We start from the raw sequence: 19,122 nt of genomic DNA, 5'->3' as shown, positions 1-19,122 counted from the left end.
GATTTGATTTGCTGTCAGTAGATTACAAGCAAAATCTCTTTTTTTGTCTCTTGGCCCAATTTTGGAAGGACAGCATTGAGAGTGGCTCAGGAGTCTGCAAGGGTGTTCTGGTTCCATCTAGGGTTTTTTTTTCTCATTCTCATTCCTGAAACACTGTTTTCTATTTTGCTACTTCAAAGTAGATTTGTTGTAAGTATTACTGATAAATTATATATACACAAGGCTTCAAAACTTTCCACAAATCTAATAAATAGTCTAATAATATATTTCTGCTGAAGGTGTCTGAAGTTCCATGTTTTTGCTAGCGATCATTTTTAAATTTTTAGTTTGTATAGAAAATCAACTTAAGGAAACTCCTGATTTTAATTTTATGCTACTTGGCTACCAGTCTTAAGCCATAGGGAAAAAATGTCTTTAGATTCAGATTCCTTGTACTGCTTTTATTGCTTGTACTAGTAGTTAATCAATTTTAAATTAAAGATGCAGCTTTCCATTCTGGGGTGAAATGTTGGACAGCACCTCTTCTCAATCTGGGAGGAAAAAAACATCAGCTCAGTACATTTAGCAATGGTTCCTGGACAGTACTGTAAAAATACATCATTTCTAGTATCAAGCATCAATGCATAGGCTGTCACTTACCTCACAAAAGTACATAAAAAGGCACCATCTTTAGATTTGGTCTTGACTCAAGATAATAGTGATTGGATTTAGAATCCAACAACCCCTGGAAACATTCAGGCTTTCTCATCCTGCTCAAAAGCTTGGATGAATTTATTTTACAAAGGACAAAACCCTTCATACAAGAGTGTGTACTTCAAATATGGATAGCCTCCAAAAGTAAACAGAGTTGTACTTCAACAGCTGCTCATAGGTTACCCTATCCTACCATACAGGGTTTGTCAATTGTACTAAACCCTAATTCAGCTTATTAGGTTTTGGCTTGGAATACTATGGGAATCCAGGTATTATGGCCTTTTCTGTAAGCCATGGTAGAAACAAGCTATGACTTAGTACAGTGGGTGAAAATAGTCACTGATATCCACAACTTTATAATGTGAGAAATCTACTGATAGATGAAATGAAAGGATGTACTTCACTAAGCTTTAAGTAGTTTTTTTTAACTATAGGTAAATGCATATACAAGGAGGGATTTGGAACAAATCTCTGCTTGTTCTGAGTTATTGCTGCAAGGAGATCTGTTTAGTCATGGATATAACAATGCTGGTAATTGTACACAGTAGAACATAAATTGCAGGGGTTCACGCGCTCCTGGTGGAGTCTTATGCAGATGTGTACATAACTATTTGCAATTTCCTTAGAGACATTTCTTCCAAGTGGGGAAAAGATGGGAACAGGCTGCAGACTTTTTAAAAATGCCTTATGAAGATATTAATAAATGTTTTAGTTGCACATAATAGGTGGGATCCAAGGTTTGCTTCTCAGCAAATTAGACTAATAGGAGCAGAAGAGAAGTGAAATCAGGGGACATTTTTCCTTTTAATCAGCCCATGATTACTACTCATGAATTTAAATGGGTCTTCCAATGCTCTGGAGGAAATCTACAAAAGTCCTAGAAACTTGTAGAAGGAAGCAACCAAAAATTGATAAGCAGGATTACATCAAAAACCAGGCTGTGACATGAGCCAACCAGATGCAAAAGTTGCATTCATCCCAGTATCTATCATTTAGACCTAACCTTTCAGCTTGTATAAAATCAAATTACTTCAGGTAATAACTTTTTTTTGTAAATCACTATCTTCATTACAGCTGTCAACCATTTATTTGTGGTAGGAACAAATTAACTTTTATATAGTCTAAAAAATTTATCAGTTTCAGTGAACTATACAGGCAAAAGTAGGCCCACCATTCTAGCTGGTGACAGTAAGAAACACTTTGTGAAAAACTATTTGTTCCGTCTAACATTCATTTCAACCTACTAAACCTTAATTGTGGTTTTGGAATGCTTTGAACTTCAAAAACCACTGCTTTATAATCAAATTTCCATTGTATTTTTTTAGCCAGTGTACCACATTTTCAGTCTAATACAGTGGTGGCGAACCTATGGCACGCATGCCAGAGGTGGCACTCACAGCCCTCTCTGTGGGCACAGGTGCCGTTGCCCCAGCCTCGCCTCCCCCCATGACCCCCTCACCAGCAGCCCCTCTGGAGGAGAGTCGGCCCCGAGCGTGGCCCACGCAGAGCAGCACAGCCAAGGACATGGCAGCCAGGCAGCGTAGATAAGACTCTGCCCTCACGCCCCATCCCGCACAGTTGATGCTGTGGGGCACGGGCAGAGGGCGTGGCCGCCATAGCGCTGCTGGGCTGTCTGGGCGATCTGCGGAGGGCCCTGGAGGCGGTGAGTGGCTCTGCAGGCAGGCGGGGTGGGGCGGAGCAGGGGGTGGAGCGGGGGTGAGGCCAGTTTTTGGGCACTCGGTCTCTAAAAGGTTTGCCATCATTGGTCTAATACATATATATATATAAATGTTTTATATATATATATAAAACATATGCTACTGAATGACAAGATTCATAGTTAGCCTGAAATCATCACAAATAGTATTTTCAGGAAAAACACACTGATTCTGAACAAGTGTGGCTTGAATGGTTTAAATACAGCAAACATACATCAGTTGGTCCTAACCCCAATGTCCTATAAATGTGTGAGAACACTATTGCCATCAATATGGTACAGAAACATGCCATAAGCCGGGGCTTTCAGTCGATTTTACAAACAACCCTACTTCTCTCTTTTACCTGTTAATAGTGGCAGGAAAATCAAGCTTTCTTTATTATTAAGACTTGGAAATAAGCAAGCTTTCAGAGGTCTGCCATTAATTCTGATAAAGAGCACTATGCATGAAAGGAAAGGAAGGCAATGATAAAAATGCACCAAAAGGGTTTGTGTGTAAGTGCTGCTCTTGAAAGCTAGCTCACATCTTTAATTCAAAGAAGGCAGATTTAGCCAAAGTTCTAAAAGGCTGTGAAGAGAGGCCCAAACAGAGCACTCTTCTGCAACTCAGCCAAACGTTATTTCCTGCTTTCAGAGCACAGCTGGAGAAGGCAGCCTAATGATGTCAGGAAAACAGTACGGCTGCTTGAATAGGTTGCAGACCGATGCACCTTCAAACCCAAAGCCGCATAGTGCTATTTAATATGTCTTAACGTTTAATATGCTCCCCCCTGGGTTTTTAGTGAGCCATTAGAATAATGATAAAGATGGTCTAGGAGCAGGGAAACCCAAGTTCTTGTCTCTCCTTAACCCAAGTTAGACTTGTGGGAAAATTTAGGAGGCAAGAGCGTTAGGTTTGTTTGCTCCCCTGAATTATATATATAAGATGGGATTTTAAGAAATTTAGTACTAATCTACTGCAGGAATCTCAACCGTGGCAACTTTTAAGATACAGCTGGGGAGTTGAAATCCACACATCTTAAAAGTTGTTGAGAAACACTGATCCAGTGGATGCTCCTGAGGTGGCTTTAGACCAGGGGTCCTCAACCTTGGGCACTTTAAGACTTGTGGACTTCAACTCCCAGAATTCTGGGAGTTGAAGTCCACAAGTCTTAAAGTGGCCAAGGTTGAGGACCCCTGCTTTAGACCATCTCTCTTGACCCAACCTACCTGACAGGATTCCTGTCAGAAAAATAGGAGGAGGGAGCATTATGTATGCTGCCCTGCCCTCTTTTACACAAAGTGGGGGTATAAATAAAATTAGAAATATTTTTCTAAGTTTCTTTCTGGAAAGGGGCATTATCTCTAAATTCACTGTATTTTGATATTTGTTCCTCTTAAAGAAGTTGCACTTGCTTCATTCCCTGCCCTCAGAAGAGAAAAACGAAGGAACTCGACATGATACCATGTCGGCACCCTGTCAAATCTTGTGCATCCCTGCTCCCCCTCAAAGAAAAAAAAGTACCATTCAGTTGCAAAAGAAAATAAAAACTGCTTGCTCTGCTTAACGCTGCCCCTGATCTTTGGCTTGTGCCTCTAGAATGATATCTGGGAATGGTTGCTACAAACCATCAAGAATGTCATATGGGTAGAAAAGCAAGTGTACCAAAGAACATTTTACGAGCCCACTTCAGGCAAATGTGTCAGATTTCATCTCTCATCCAATCCCAGCCATATTCACTGTCCATGTTGGCTGGGGACCCGTGAGATTGAACGCTACATATCTGAAAAACACCAGGTTTGAAAGGTGTGTGTTTAAAGCTTTATCAAGCTTTAGGGTCTCTACCAAACCTTGAACATCCACTCACCGTTTTGCTATTCTGTCCTGCGTACAGAGGCAGTCGTAAATGTGATTTCTCCTGCTATACCATAACTGCCTGCAAAAGCTGCTTTATCCCCAGATCCTGAGCCCATCTTCCCATTCATCACATCTTCCAGAGGTATGGCAACTGAAAGAAAAACTGGAGTTGGAGGCCTGCCACTATCTTGTGCAGGGTTAAAACTGGGGTTGGACGTTTTTGAATCTGCTGCCCTGGCGACTGGTACGGGGATTGTAGCGAACCTCCTCACAGTACCAGTAGCGTCCGGCTGTGTTAGAACAGCATGGCCTGGGATAGGTTTCCAGTCCTGTTTATTCTGAACAGAAGAGCCCACTAAAATGAAAGGTGGTGCACTTCCCTTCTTCCCATCTTCCATCATCACATAAGTTGGAGAGGACACTTGTGGTGGTTGACCTTGTTGTATCATCTGCGGCTGTAGATACTGTGGTTGGTCCTTACCACTAGATATGAATAGGGTTGCTTGGGGAACAGTAGCACCAGTTCCAACAGGTGGAAGGGGTGGTGGAGGTGGTGGTGACTTACGACCTTGTTGTTTCAAATCAGTTAGACAATAGAGAGTCCATACATTAGAATATGGTGGTGGCTGTCCTGGTTCGCTTGTTGCCATGGCTATAAAATAAAAATTTAAAGAAAAATTTGCTGGCATGAAAGACCATCTACTAGGATGTATGAACTGCAGTCATAATGCATATCTTTACAAACAACTTTATGCCGCAAAGAAGCATGTTACAAAGAAGAGAGTCTGTAGAGGCAAAAAGTTGCACCTTGGTATGTTGAAAATAGATGGACCACAGCAATGTGCCTCGTGGTGATGAAGCTGCAGTTCATCTTAAAAAGATGCACAGAGCACATTTTTAATTCAAGTCATTCATTAATTACAAGAAATTGCCAAATTGCCAATATTCAACATGTGTGAGAGTCCTTTGTCAGCATAACATCAGTCAGTTAGTTTTTTACAGGCTTGCCCCACAGGTGAAGCCTTAGGGTCCTGTATGAATTCATTTTAATCAGCTCTCCAGTGAGTCAATGCAAAAGCTGTTGGATGATAAACTCCAATTCAAATGATTGGCAGCTTAAAATATTGAAAAATCCATCCATGACAAGCTTCAGTATCCTTTTAAGCCTTCAGCATTCTCTCTTCTGTAACATGCTTTTGTTTCTTACCTACCTATCTCTCTAACATAATGTGATTCTTGGGAGATTTTACAATCAGAGGTCAATGGATAAAAAACAATCAATCTTTCTCCAGCTGGGAACAGTGGTGGCTTAGACACTTATTACAGAGGCAAGAAAATGTTTGGAAGAGGTCCAGCCAGGGAGGAAAGCTAGGCCTCCAGTTGCAACAATCCCATGTTTCTAAGTAAAAAGCAACTAGTCCACCCTCTGTAGGCATCTGGAGAAGATTGGACCTAATGGGACAAGCGAAGGCAACCACCACCATTTCTTTTAAATGCAAAAACCATGTCAATGCCACAGTTGAGTCTATTATGTTTAAAAAAAATTAGTCACAGTCACCACCTCACTTTCCTTCAGCTGCCATGGGCATGTATGCAATTTTGATTCAAGCTGTGCAGTTTACTGTGAGCAAGTCTTCTGGTAGGAAAATGAAAGGCCAAGCATCTTCTATACCAGTGTCCCCTTGCTGAATTTCATCCCATGCTGCTTCTCCGTCTCTGTACAAAAAGAATATAATACAGGAACAGGAAACTAGGGCAAACTTGTGCAAAGAAAACTTTAGGGCTTATTCACAATCCACTGCACACCTGGAAGGATCCCACAAGGAAAAATTTCACACATGCACATTCTGCCTGACAAGTCCTGTGGGCCTGTAACACCCCAAAACAAAAGTAACCATCGTTTACTTCAACCCTGCACTGGCATGGCTATTTGCATTTAAACAAGTAAAGTTCCAGTCCTTGAGGCACTTTCTTGGCCAAAGCTATATTGCAGGAGTGGAGAAACGTGTAGCCTTCCAGATGTTGCTGAACTGCAATACCCAACATCCCTCAGTATTAACTGTAATGGCTGAGACTGTTGGCAATTCTAGTTCAGCTACAGCTGGAGAACTAACCCCTTTCCTGCTAATTTATTGTCAGCTCTTACCAACATAAATGCACCCAAGGAGATGGAAATGATTACTACTTACAGAGCTAAAATATTACAATGTGGAATAGGAAGGATTCAGAAATATCTTGACTTTCTTACCTGACATAATAAAACCTGGGTCAGTTGATTTCAGTTGCTCTGTAGTATCCATTCTGTCAGGGTCACATTCTGCATCATCTGCAGATGGATCTAGAATACTAGTAAACTGGCCTGAATTTAGTGAAGCCGTTAGTGGATCTAAGAGACAGGCTACTGTGTCTACGAAAGGAATGACTATCTGCTGTGGAAACTGCTCTACATAAGGTGGTGGTACAGGCTCTCCACCAGCGCTGGGGTCATCATCACCCACGGGTGTGATGTGTATGTCTGATGTGAGCTCAATTTCACTTGGGCAACCCTCTGCCTGCAACAGGTCTTTATCAAGAGGCGGTGGTGGTAGCGGCGGGGGTGGCTCTCCTTCCTGCAAGGGATCTGAGGAAGCTTGTTCTACTAGGTCAGCGGGTGGCTGCTCCCCCTGGCTGCCCGAGGTAGCTACTTCCTCCTGGACGGAGCTCTGACTTTGAGTGATTGATCCAGCCCTGAGAGAAGGTGCAGAGGTTCTGTTTTCTACTTCCTCTGGGGCAGCTTCCCCTTCCTCTGGGGCAGCTTCCCCTTCCTCTGGGGCGGGTTCTGCTTCCTCTGGGGCGGGTTCTGCTTCCTCTGGGGCGGGCTCTGCTTCCGCTGGGGCAGGTTCTGCTTCTGCCTCAGCAGGTTCTGCTTCTACCTCAGCAGGTTCTGCTTCTGCCTCAGCAGGTTCTGCTTCTGCCTCAGCAGGTCCTGCTTCTGTTTCAGCAGGTCCTGCTTCTGCTGGGGCAGGTGCTTCTTCTTCAGCAGGTTCTGCTTCTGCTGGGGCAGGCTCAGGGGCAGGCTCTGGGGCAGGCTCAGGGGCAGGTTCAGGGGCAGGTTCTGGAGCAGCTGGTTGGCCAAGTGCAATCGCGGCCATTGCCTCGCTAGCAGTGTGGGACAACGTAGGAAGGGTCTGCACAGAGATGGCCACATCCTTCAACTCAGGCTCAGTACCCATCGTTTCAACATTACCTAGCATTTGTGCTGCTAGCTGAGCTGGATCAGCCGGGATATAGGCAAGTCCTGCTCCCTTGTCGTCCCCAGACTTTTCTAAAAATTCGTCAACAATAGATGGGAATTGAGTAGTTTTGGTGCTCAGTTCACGAGACTCTTCGCTTATCTGGTCCTCTTCTGTGTCAGTCGATTTCTCCTTCCGTTTGGGTTCATCATGAATTGGAATTGTGTCAAGATCTGACCGAAATGCATCTCCAACATCTGCCCTTTTAGAACGGGGCATCTGTGTTGCTGCTCCTGGTCCTTCTGCCCATCCCTCCACTGCAGGAAGATAAATAGGAAATGAGTCAAAATGAGCCTCATCAACACAAAAAAGTGACTGACTTCCAAGTCAATTTTGGAAGTCAAATATCTATATTTCATCTGCCATTAGGAAAAGCATGTAATAAGTGGTTAATACAAGGCTGTACATGATTGGTGGACCCAGAGGTTACTCGGTACATCTAACTGCACACATTGGCCTATGGTTGCAGATGAGAAATTATCTGCAGACTTTTGTGATAATCCATCACAAAGCAAGGCTGGCCATTTCCCATATTCATTTTGCATATTTGTTTAATTATTCCTTTTGTACACTTATAAGGCCAATCAACTCAAGCAAGGTGACTCTGGGTGGCATGGCACAGAAGTGAACACGAACAAAAATTAAACCTCCATCATTAAAAAGAAGTCAAAATACATAAAAACACATGGGAAGAGATTTGACATCTATCCACCAGCTGTTCAAATGCTGTATAGAAAAGCTGTAAGCAGAAGAATAAGATGCTGCAAGTGCAAGCTTTGCCCTAGAGAAGATTTTTAATGCCTATTACTAAGAGGTAGGTTGGAAAAAAACCCTTCTTTAAACATTAGAGCAGTGTTTCTCAACCTTAGCCATTTTAAGATGTGTTGACTGGGGGAATTCTGGGAGTTGAAGTCTACACCTGTCAACCTTGCTGAGGTTGAGAAATACTGACCTAGAGAGATTGCCAGTTAAGAAAAACACCACACTGTTTATATTCCATCAGATTTGGCATAAGGAAACCTCTTAAAGTTCTTATGGAACATCTTTGGAGCCCCCCCATTCTATGTGACCTGGAAACCTTAAAGAGTTTTTCCATGTTGACAAACAACTTTTCACTGTGTCCTGTCATTAGAGGTTACAGATTGATCCTACATATTTATTGGACCAACCAGACATTGTGCTATTGCAGAAGAGGAGGTTGAAATGGTGGACTCCAGTTTTCCCTGTGCTTTCCTATCTTTTCTGACAGTTGGTCACAGTAATTTTAGCTTTAGTATGAAGGCTTTTAAAACTCTTCCCATTTTACTGGTTATTTTCTCCTGCAGTTTACTTCCACAAGATTATTTTTTCTTCTAGAACTGCTTTGCCAAGGCCTGATACCTAGCAGGGAGGCAGATGAATAAGATGGTGCTACCACAAACAAATGTGTAACAACTATTGGGCAAGAAGTATAAATAAGAAATGTGTATTAATAGGAGGATGAGGAATTGCTATAGCATATTATATAGGGCAGTGATGGCGAACCTTTTAGGGACTGAATGCCCAAACTGCAACCCAAAACCCACTTATGAATCGTCGAGTGTCGGGTAGGTGTGGCTCATTGGCTGGGTGTGGCCCATTGGCTGGGTGTGGCCAATTGGGTGGGTGTGGCCCATTGAGTGGGCGTGGCTGCGATGGTAATGGCAGACTGGGTGGGACTAAAAAGTTCAATCAATTCCAACTTTGCAAGATCTTTTTTTTCCCGCTAGAAGTTGAAATTGACTGGTTGAACCTTTTTTTTTGCACACGGCGGCGGAGGTGTAAAGCAAAAAGGTTTTATAAAACCTAGCTGAAGGCCTAGGACTGGGGCGACAGCGCACGTGCCCACAGAGAGGGCTCTGAGTGCCGCCTCTGGCACGCATGCCATAGGTTCGCCACCACTGATATAGGATTTTGGAAACTTACCTGAGATGAGCTCAGTACAGACCTATATGGGAAAGGTGCTATAGCCAGCATCTATAGCCAGAATAATCCAAGGATATATCTTTGCTAAGGAAGAAGGGCTCTCAGTTACTGGACAAGATTGAGATTTTCTCTTGTATTTGCAGTCCTCTGTTGAACTTTGCTGTTCCTGTGTATATTATGCTTTACAGTTAGTTTCTCCTTTGCTATGCTTTGCTGTAATACACCCTTTCAGCTTGTATTTCATTTTTCTGGTGTTGGAAGTTTTGAATAGGGATATTAGGCAAGATGAGAAAGCAACAGGTATAAATATCAAAAAGGAAGTTTATAAATGAGAGCATTTGCTGGCAATTTAGTTATATTTTTGCAAGATCCAAAACCCAGTATAGAATATCTGATGAAGAAATTAAATGAGTTTGGAGCTTTATAATAAATAAATAGAAAACAACAATGCTTGTTAAGAATATGACCTCTCAGGATTATGAAATATTGACTAAAACATAGGGTTTTAAGGTGGAGAAAAAATTGAAATACCTGGGGTTATATTGACAAATACAAATGCTAAATTCTTTCAAACTAACATTGTGCCTCTTTGGAATGATATTAAAAAAGACTTATTAAGATGGGATAAATTGCAACTATTATTATTGGGTAGAATCTCTGTAATTAAGATGAACGTTTTACCAAAGATATTTTTTCTGTTTCAGACTCTACCAATACTTATAACTTGTACTCCATTTAAACAATGGCAGATGGATATCTGTACATTTATATGGCAAGGGGGAAAAAACCAAATATTAGACATAAATTATTGGAAGGTGCTAGGAAGTGGAGGTATGGGTTTACCAAATTTGAAATTATATTTTGATGCTTGTTGTTTGGTCTGGTTAACAGAGTGGGTGTCTTTTCAAAATAAGAGGTTATTTGAGCTGGAGGGACATTAATTAAGATTTGGATGGCACAGATATTTATAGCATGATAGGTTAAAGTAAAAATGATAAGGTTGAAGTAAAGATATTACTATTGCTGGTGTCAATAATCACTTTGTTATACGTACTATCCTAAAAGTTTGGAATAAATATAAAATAAGGTTCTCTGTGAAGATGCCTCTTTGGGTGTTGCCCAGGAAGCATTTTTAAGAAAAGAAATGGTGGTGAAGCAAGACTGATGGACTTATGGTCAAATAATATCTTTCAGCTATGGTGACCCTATTCTCAAGTCTAAAGAAGGAATCAGAAGGATGTGTTTACCATTGGTTTACATATTTACAATTGAAAAAAAGATTTAAATTAGATTTTAAAATGCTATGGATTTGGAAATACTATTGTGTGGTAGTGATGAACATATTATTCCTAAGGTTTATAAATTGTTATTGAAATTGAACTTGGAGAATGAGTATGTAAAGCATCGTATGATTTAGTGGGCAAAGTACTTTGGATATAATACTGATACTTGAAAAATGGCAGGACACATGCATGAAAGATCTAAAGTTCACATTAAATTATAATTTAAAAGAATTTTTTTATAAGGTGATGTACCGTTGGTATCGAACACTGGACAAATTGTCAAGAATGTATAAAGAGACCTCAAATGAATGTTGGAAACATAAATGTAAAGAAGGGACTTTTTACCATTTATGTGGACATGGGACAAAGCAAAGAAATATTGGAGTAGGATTCACATGTTAATACAGAAGATACTTAAAGTGAATATAAAGTTAAAACCAGAGACTCTTAGGCTTAATGGATAAAGAACTTAACAAAATTGGAACTGTGATGTTATATATGTTGATGGCAGCAAGAATACTTTATGCACAAAAATGGAAGGATACTTTGATTCCCACAATGGCTGCAAAAGTTGATGGAGTTAGCAGAGATGGCAAAATTGACTGCTTTGATTAAATTTTGTTTCTACGTGGAAACCACTTTTCTGTGTGCTTGACGTGGAAAAAAAATGAAATTTTGATTTTGGGTTTTGCTGATTAGATAACTTTGTTGTTATAGAAATGGCTAATATATATTATTATATAAAAGTAAAAAGGTGAGGTTTTATGTTACTGTCTTATTCTACTGCACCAAAAGGAGTCGGAAGTGAATGCTTTTCTTTCTTTTCTCCTCCTCAGCCTACACTTTCTTCTCTTCTCCTTTTCCTCCCTTATTTTCCCACTACTTTAATTTTTCTTTGTACTTCTATATTTTATATTGTGATAAACTAATAAAATATCTGAAACATTTTTTTGTTTATTGCTTCCAGAACCCAAATGCTGCTCATATTTTAAGATTAAGCAATCGGTTCGTTAGAAAAGGCATTACTAAAAATGTGCATAGGTTTGTCGAGAGTAAATCATGCACAATCGTACCTCTTTTTTATTTAGAATAATAGTTTATCTAGTTGTTGTGTAGATCACAAGAATGTCTAAGTTTGAGTAAAGCATCAAACACAATCATCCTTGAAATCATTTTTGACAAAATGGTACAATGTTGGTCATACCATTAAATGGATGTAGAGTTCATTAAAAACTAATAAAGGTTTATCAGGGCCTTTCAATCAACTCAGAAATCAATTCTGAATAAAGTTCCACAACATAGGGCAATTAGCACAATAGAAGGCAAAGTACATATTTAAAATGATCCTGATATGCATAGCCAAACTTGCAAGAATAAAATGTAAAATTGTGAGTTTAGGAATCAAAGACTCATATATGAAATAAGTTGCTATACCCAATTAATGGAATGATGCTGCTAAAGGTCTTAATGGACTCTTAGACTACATGAAAATGTGCAGCTCACATGCAGGTCAATCATTCTACCATCTAATAAGTATCTATGGAAGAAGGCAACCAGAATCATGAGGTCCAGAAATAAAATAAACGAGAATAGTTTAAAAAGTTGGGTGAGTTTACTATGAAGAAGAATGCACTAAATAATAACTGTCTTCAGATTGAAGGACTGACACGCTGAAAAGGTAAAAACTTGTTTGATATTATTGCAAAGGACAGGACCAGAACCAGGTGGTCCAAACTATAGAAATCAATTTGTGATTAAATTATTGAAGAATCTTCTTAATAACTATGGCATTACAAGAATGGAATAAATGGCCTTGGGAAAAAGTGAACTATATTTCCTTAGAGACATTTAAACACAGATTGGACAAAAAAAAACAGGAATCTCTCAAGAATGCTTTTGCAGTTGGGAGCCTATCCACCCCCAGATTGCTGGGACTACAACTTCCAAAAATTTCAGCTAGCAGGACCAACATCTACTGAGTTCACTGAGTTGGGAGAGGCTGAATTCTTACCAATGATGGTCTGTGGCCTGTGACCCTGAGTTTAGGTTTGCCACATATTCCATATGCCTCACATTTAAGGATGGGTATCACAGCTACTTATATGCTATAATACGGTACATTTCTGGTTGGTGAAATCAGCAGCTGAAGAAAATTTACAACCTGCCTGCCAACAAAAGGCACTAAATGCTATTTTCATGTGAAGAAAATAATCACAGGTATATGCTTTATAAATGATCCTTCCTATTTCTGCATCATTCCCAAAGCCCACACTGCACATTTTGAGGATGTTAAGGATTTTGGAAACCTTTCTAGAAAATGAAACCACTAGATAATCCAAAAGGTAAATAAGCAATGAATATAGCCCTGCAAAAATTGCTCAACATTTTCTCTCTCCTTAATTTATTATTTTCTATCCTTTCATTCCCCCACTCATTAAATCACTTTTCCTAATCTAGTGCTTACAGCCTGAAACTGACTTGGTTAATCACCTAGAGTTGGAAGGAACAATTGAAGCAAATGAGTGATACCCAAAGATAAAAGATACTTTTTACTACATGTTTTCAGAAGGCGCTAAGTTAGTGGAGAACGAGCTATACTGGAATCAAATGTTCCTAAATTAAATGACAAAGAAAAATATGAAAAAATATGCTACATAGTGTGACAAAAGGAGAAAGTGTTAATATTATCAGCAAAAGGGAAATGAAAGTCCAAAAAGTTTTGCCAACCTAGGCATGATCCCACTGTGTGGATCTTTACTTTCCAGAATTCTCAATCATCACCCTAACATATTCTGACCAGGAATTCTAGACACTGAAGATAATCACATCTGGAGAATTCAGTTTTAATTATATTAATTGCTTCTTTTAAAGTCCTAACTCTTGGTGAGCTCAAGGATGTGCCTATGTTTTTCTTGGCAATATTATGGATGTGGTCTGTCATAGCATTAATCCATCATGGTCTCTCATCCAACTATTAACCAAAGCCAACCCTACTTAGTTTTTTCAAGGTCAGCTAGAGTCAGTTAGGTACTTCCACCTGCTATAATTCTCAATTATGGTTCAGATTTAGTCTTACTAAGGAAAAATATTGAAATCAATAGGAAAGCTTGTTATAATTCATTTAAGCTCTGTTCATTTCTATGGGTCAACTTATAAACCAGGTTCACACTGCTGACTGTCATGTTTTCTTTAATCAGGCTTCAACTTAAAAGGAAGAAGTTCACAATGTCACTAAACCATTATTAGTGATTATTACAAATTACGTCATGCTAAGACAGAAACATCAATGACTTGCTATCTAACCCAGCGTAAGTATTGCCATGTCTAAGCCCAATTATAAGTACTTAGTTATGGCAAAGATAAATATCTTTTAAACAAGATTTCAGAGTGGAAAACCATGCCTAAAATTTCAGATAGTTCTCAGTGGGTTTTGTGTGTGTGTGTGTGTGTGTATTTTAAACAGCCTTTACCACTGGCTGCCTTCCCAAATGTATTGGAGTTCAACTTTCATAACTGCCAGCCATTTGAACTAGGAGAGGATTTATAATTATAGTTCAACATATTTGAAGAGCAACAAATTGGAGAAAGTGATTTTATAATATGATGGGGCAGAACAAGATAAAGGAGAAAACATCTGAGATCAACTTAACTTGAGGGCCCTCTGGTGGTGAGAAAGAGGGTTTTTGTTTTTGTTTTGTTTTTTTGAAAAAACTATGAAGTAAGAGGGAAAAAGGCAAAGGGAGGCAAAGAAGCATGCAGGCATGAAGGTTAGCCAATCAAAGAATTATATAACATTTTTGATTTAAGCTACTGCATTATGCAGACTATGCTGTAAAAATATCCAGAAATTTCTATCAGAAATAAGAGTAAAAGACAAATTCAAGATCACAAGTGCTTTTTTTGCATGGCACAATATACTACAAACTACCGTAGTTTAATTTGTCATATCACCATGCTATTTTTAGTTCATTTATGCTTGGTGTGTTGTGTAAATCAGAAATATTCAATTGGGTAAACCGTGGCTAAAAGTTGTGAGTAGGCATGCTGTGCCAATAGAGCTACCTTGAGTCACAAATGAGCCAAATGTATTTTTGCCTGGCATGTTGTGGGAACCAGGCAGCTGTCACCAGTACAGTAGTCAAGAAAAGAGAATACGTGCAGTGTACAGAGCTGAGAAGTGAAATGAGAAATGGGCAATGAGATAAAAAGAAACCCCATGGTAGGAATTACTCTCTTTTCCATCAAAGATCTGCTGATTTTGCTGCCAGATTTGGTTCTCTGGCAATGGTGCTCCTTGAATTTGAATAAGAGCACTTAGGAATGAGCCAGATGAATTTTGGACAGCCATGGACCCATCTGGGAAGGGGAGTCTTGAAGATTCCAGTTCCCTTTGGGAGCAGTCAGAAAGTCAGGGCATCCATTTCCTTTCAGCATTTTGTTTTCTAAGCATGCCTGGGTATTAACTTTCACTTTTTGAATTTATTGCTTCACTTTGCTTTTTGTCTTTAAAAGTTGACTGGCTAGTTGAATGCTGACTCAATTTAACCCATTGCTGGATTTTATCTGAGTTTTTTTCTCTTCCTTTTGATTTATGTTGTTGTTTTGAATAATTTTTGCTTTTCTGTATGGAAACACGGTGTGTCCTTGTAAGTGCTTTTATTTGATTTACATCATTATTAGGCTTTCCCCACAGGGTTTTTGTACTTTATTAACTTGCAAAATGTTTGGAGCTTATTTTTTAAATTTTTCTTTTAACTTTGCAAATGGATTTAGTAGTTTAAATTCTTCTAGGCCTGTTTCGCAAGGGATGAGAAATTAATTTTGTAGTAATTGTATTAATCAGTATTCAACAAGGGGTTTTTAGTTTTTCTTTTCTTTTCTTATTCAATGCACTTTTCTAGTGTTTTGCTAGGTTTTTGTTTTTTTCCTATTCTTTAAATTTTTTGGAGTTTTGTATTTTAAGCATTTTTTTAATAAAATAAAAATTTGAATTAACAAAGGAGAAATATGTAAAGAGACATACCTTTGCTTTTCACCAAATATGCTGATTCTTTAAAAAAAACTATAACACTGGTATATCTAAGATGCAGAACAATGGAACACAGTGAGGTAACAGATGTCTTCACCAAGGCTAAGCTACAGGACTGTGTTCTATACAAAATGAACAACTCTTTCTCCCTTTGCCTCATACACAAACACAATCACACCAGTCTTCCCATGAGCTGAGCATTTCATGGACAACAATATTAAGGCTACTGAGATCCTATCTCCATCTATCAATCTTACCAAGTCTGAAGCTAGCATTACTTTATTAAATGCAGGTATCTAACTAACCTAAATTGCTGAAATCATTTAATTCTAAAACCAATTAGTATAAGTCTCATCCCCAGTAAACCATATGCAAGAAACAAGGACAGGAAGAAAAATATTTGGTCGATCGGGTTCATACACCAATATAAACCAGTTTGTGTTAATCGCAGTCTGTTAAACAAAATGTCTTTTTTCACTATGCGTGATAGAAGCCATATTTACAAATGATTGCAGCTAATGCATTTTTGTTTCAGATGAATGCTTCTGGGGTCCATATGGAATCCAGGGGCATTCTTGGCAAGGAAGATTTGATGTCCCTATTTTACAGCATGCCAGATACTCATCTAATCTTACTTAAAGTAAAAATACTAGTTTTCAAAAAAAAATGTGGGATCCCTGCATGGCAACCTCAGAGCTGCAGTCAAAATGAAAAATTCAGAACAGCTAGAGGCTTTCAAAAACTGCTTGGACTTAGACAGGAAACATAGAAGAATCACGTGCTAGATTTGCAGGGTGTTTAGCAAGGCCATCAAGTTTGATCTCCTGCACAGTGATGGAATCCAAATGAAAGCACTCTATCATCCTTCTCCTGTTTTAATCATCTAGCTCCCTAGGCCCCAGCTAGATAACTGTGGACTGATGATATGCTAACAGGTATTTCCCACACTGATACAGTACAATCTCAGCCCTGGTAGAAACTTGAAATCTTTCCTTTTGCTTATTAACCCTTTCACATTCTGTCAATAAATTGTTTCAATCTTCAGGACATTCCTGGACTGCACTAAAATTACGTTCACTGCTTACCCAATCTGTCTCTCATCTCTCATTTCTGTAAACAAAAGTATTAGGCTTTGGCAAATACGCAAATCTATTGAATCAAGAATTTTACATTACTACTATTTCAAACAACGGCCCAGTTGGTTTTTTTTTAAATCAGGTGTTTTTCTGCTATATTTAATTCACATAAATATAAGTCACCTTTGGTTTTTCAGATTTATAATCTATGGATGTTATGAATGGATGGATGGATGGATGGATGATTTTCAATGTAAAAACAATGTCAGGGAGGAAAGCCTTGTCTTCCACTTTCACTTGCAGCATCAGAAATTACATTTAAATTTTCTTTAAAATCTCCCCTCAAAAGAAACCTTAAATAATGTTTAATTAAATAACATTACATTAAATAACATTACATTAAATAATGTGCAACCCTGGCAACAATTCATTTTTAGTACTTTAATCTCATACCTCTTGTCATATGAAATTCTCTCACCAGTTCTTTGATATCCAGATTAGGATGTTCTGGAAAGAAAAAACGGAGAAAGGCAATCAATTTATAGACCTAAATCTCTGCTTGTACAAAACTGACATGTGAAACACATTTCCTATCAGAGCTAATATAAGGACACACTAGTTTGAGCGATGGTTGGTTTGCTTATATTGATGAATATTTAACCTTTTAAAACAAAAAAAAGACAAACCTTCTCGAAAAACTATCAGTTCTTTGAAATACTCAGCAGCAAACTCAGTGATGTTGGAGGGACTAGCTTTGAGAACTGCTCTGCTCACTCCTTCAAGTAGAGTCTTGAGGCCATATGGGACCACCATCCTGGGCTTTGCAGTATGCATTGTTGCCAGTTGAACATGAAACTGCAAACTCACAACTGAAAGGAAAGAAAAGGGATGAAAAAGGATTGGGGCATCCCAATTTCAGCCTCTCCCAAGCCAATGGCACCAGATGTGTTGGATTTTAACTGTTATAATCTTAGAGCAGACATGTCAAACACAAGGCCCGGGAGCCGGATACAGCCCGCGAAGCGGTTTCATGTGGCCCACGAAGCCATCCTGGAAACAGTGAGGGAACGGCCCCCGCTACCATGGCCCTGGTCCAGGCCAGCCGGGAGCCAATGTACAATTTTGTGGTGGCCATCAATGCTGAAACACATTCAGTCTTAGCTCCATAAGGCCGTCTAGAAACAGTGAGGAACCAGCCCCTGCCACGTCGGCCCCGCTGGGGAGGTGTCACCCTTTGTGAGGAATGAAGAAATGGACCATGCCTTTGTGCTTACCCCGGTCCCACCCCCTTCTGCCAGAGACCCTCAGATCTGTCCCACTCCTACCCAGGCCCCCACAGGCACCCTTGACGCGAACAATGTAGAGCTGGCCATGCCCACCCAGTAGGCCACACCCACTTATCCATGCCCACCCAGTAGGTTGCACCCACCCTGTCCACACCCACCCAGCCCCCCCGAGGGCAAGCGCAATGCTGATGCGGCCCTCAATGAAATTGAGTTTGACACCCCTGTCTTAGAGTAAGCATTGCCGGTGTTGATTATAAGATTACAGGTCTTGAATGTCCAACATGTTTGGAAGGCACCAAATCAGGAAACATCAATCTAGCCTTGTAGCATTTGTGGATTCACCTTTATAGAGCTTGAAGATTTATCCTAAGGGCATTTATGAATCAAATCCAGTCAAGTTGCCTTCATGTGCATTTATATGCACCTCTTCTACTGACTGCTGAATTGACTGATAGAAAAAAAAGCCTAGTGCATACCAACTTCGGGTGGAAATTTGTTTTGTGTCATCATCCAACAAATCATTTCAAAGGTCATAATGAGGCATAAGGTAGCTCTCAAACAATCTGTTTGCTCAGATTGATCTGATCAATATGTCAGAACATTATTTACAAAAGTTACATCAGATTTAAACTGAATATGTTACTTCTTGAAACGGTATATATTATTAAACAAAAGAGACAATTCAGCAGGACCAATTTCAATGGCTTTAGAATTCCTCTATTATGTCTAAGGATTAAGTACTAAGTATTCCATTAGTACTTAAGTTTTTAGTTTGTATGCTTAGCTGGAATCTCTATCAGAATTTTAAAATCAATGTTTCACTACTTTTGGTACAATCTTATTCCCATGTTTTAGGAATAAGTGCCTACTGAATATGGCAGTAAACTGCAAGTAAATAAATGGCAAATAATTGTTAATTGCAAATAAATCAGTTAAAATATGTGGAATCGAAGCATATGGAACTCGATCAGGAAGACATTAAATG

The 19,122-nt window shown here is 39.3% G+C and overlaps 1 protein-coding gene across 1 annotated transcript; it reads right to left on the bottom strand.

Annotated features, from left to right (window-relative positions):
- Positions 1-4,264: 4,264 nt before the first annotated feature.
- On the bottom strand, positions 4,265-17,685 carry CABYR (calcium binding tyrosine phosphorylation regulated). Its single transcript, XM_029284938.1, has 5 exons — positions 17,538-17,685; positions 17,305-17,358; positions 7,277-7,776; positions 6,496-7,180; positions 4,265-4,398 (listed from the first exon to the last, which is right to left on the bottom strand). Exons 1-5 carry the CDS (start codon positions 17,683-17,685, stop codon positions 4,265-4,267), a joined length of 1,521 nt encoding a protein of 506 aa, XP_029140771.1.
- Between the last annotated feature and the right edge of the window lie 1,437 nt (positions 17,686-19,122).

Source organism: Protobothrops mucrosquamatus, unplaced genomic scaffold (genome assembly GCF_001527695.2).
Source record: "Protobothrops mucrosquamatus isolate PMUCROS unplaced genomic scaffold, P.Mucros_1.0 scaffold_11, whole genome shotgun sequence".
Taxonomy (NCBI): domain Eukaryota; kingdom Metazoa; phylum Chordata; class Lepidosauria; order Squamata; family Viperidae; genus Protobothrops; species Protobothrops mucrosquamatus.
The sequence above is the reverse complement of the archived record's forward strand: the minus strand, read 5'-3'. Positions and strand labels throughout refer to the sequence as shown.

Bases quoted from the DNA above. Each gene is read 5' to 3' on its own strand.
- CABYR (XM_029284938.1), bottom strand. From the start codon at position 17,685: ATGCATACTGCAAAGCCCAGGATGGTGGTCCCATATGGCCTCAAGACT. The intron at 17,359-17,537 runs GTTTGTCTTTTT...TTTTCTTTCCAG, and splicing joins ACTGATAGTTTTTCGAGAAG to AACATCCTAATCTGGATATC. The intron at 7,777-17,304 runs GTATGAGATTAA...ATCTTCCTGCAG, and splicing joins AGAATTTCATATGACAAGAG to TGGAGGGATGGGCAGAAGGA.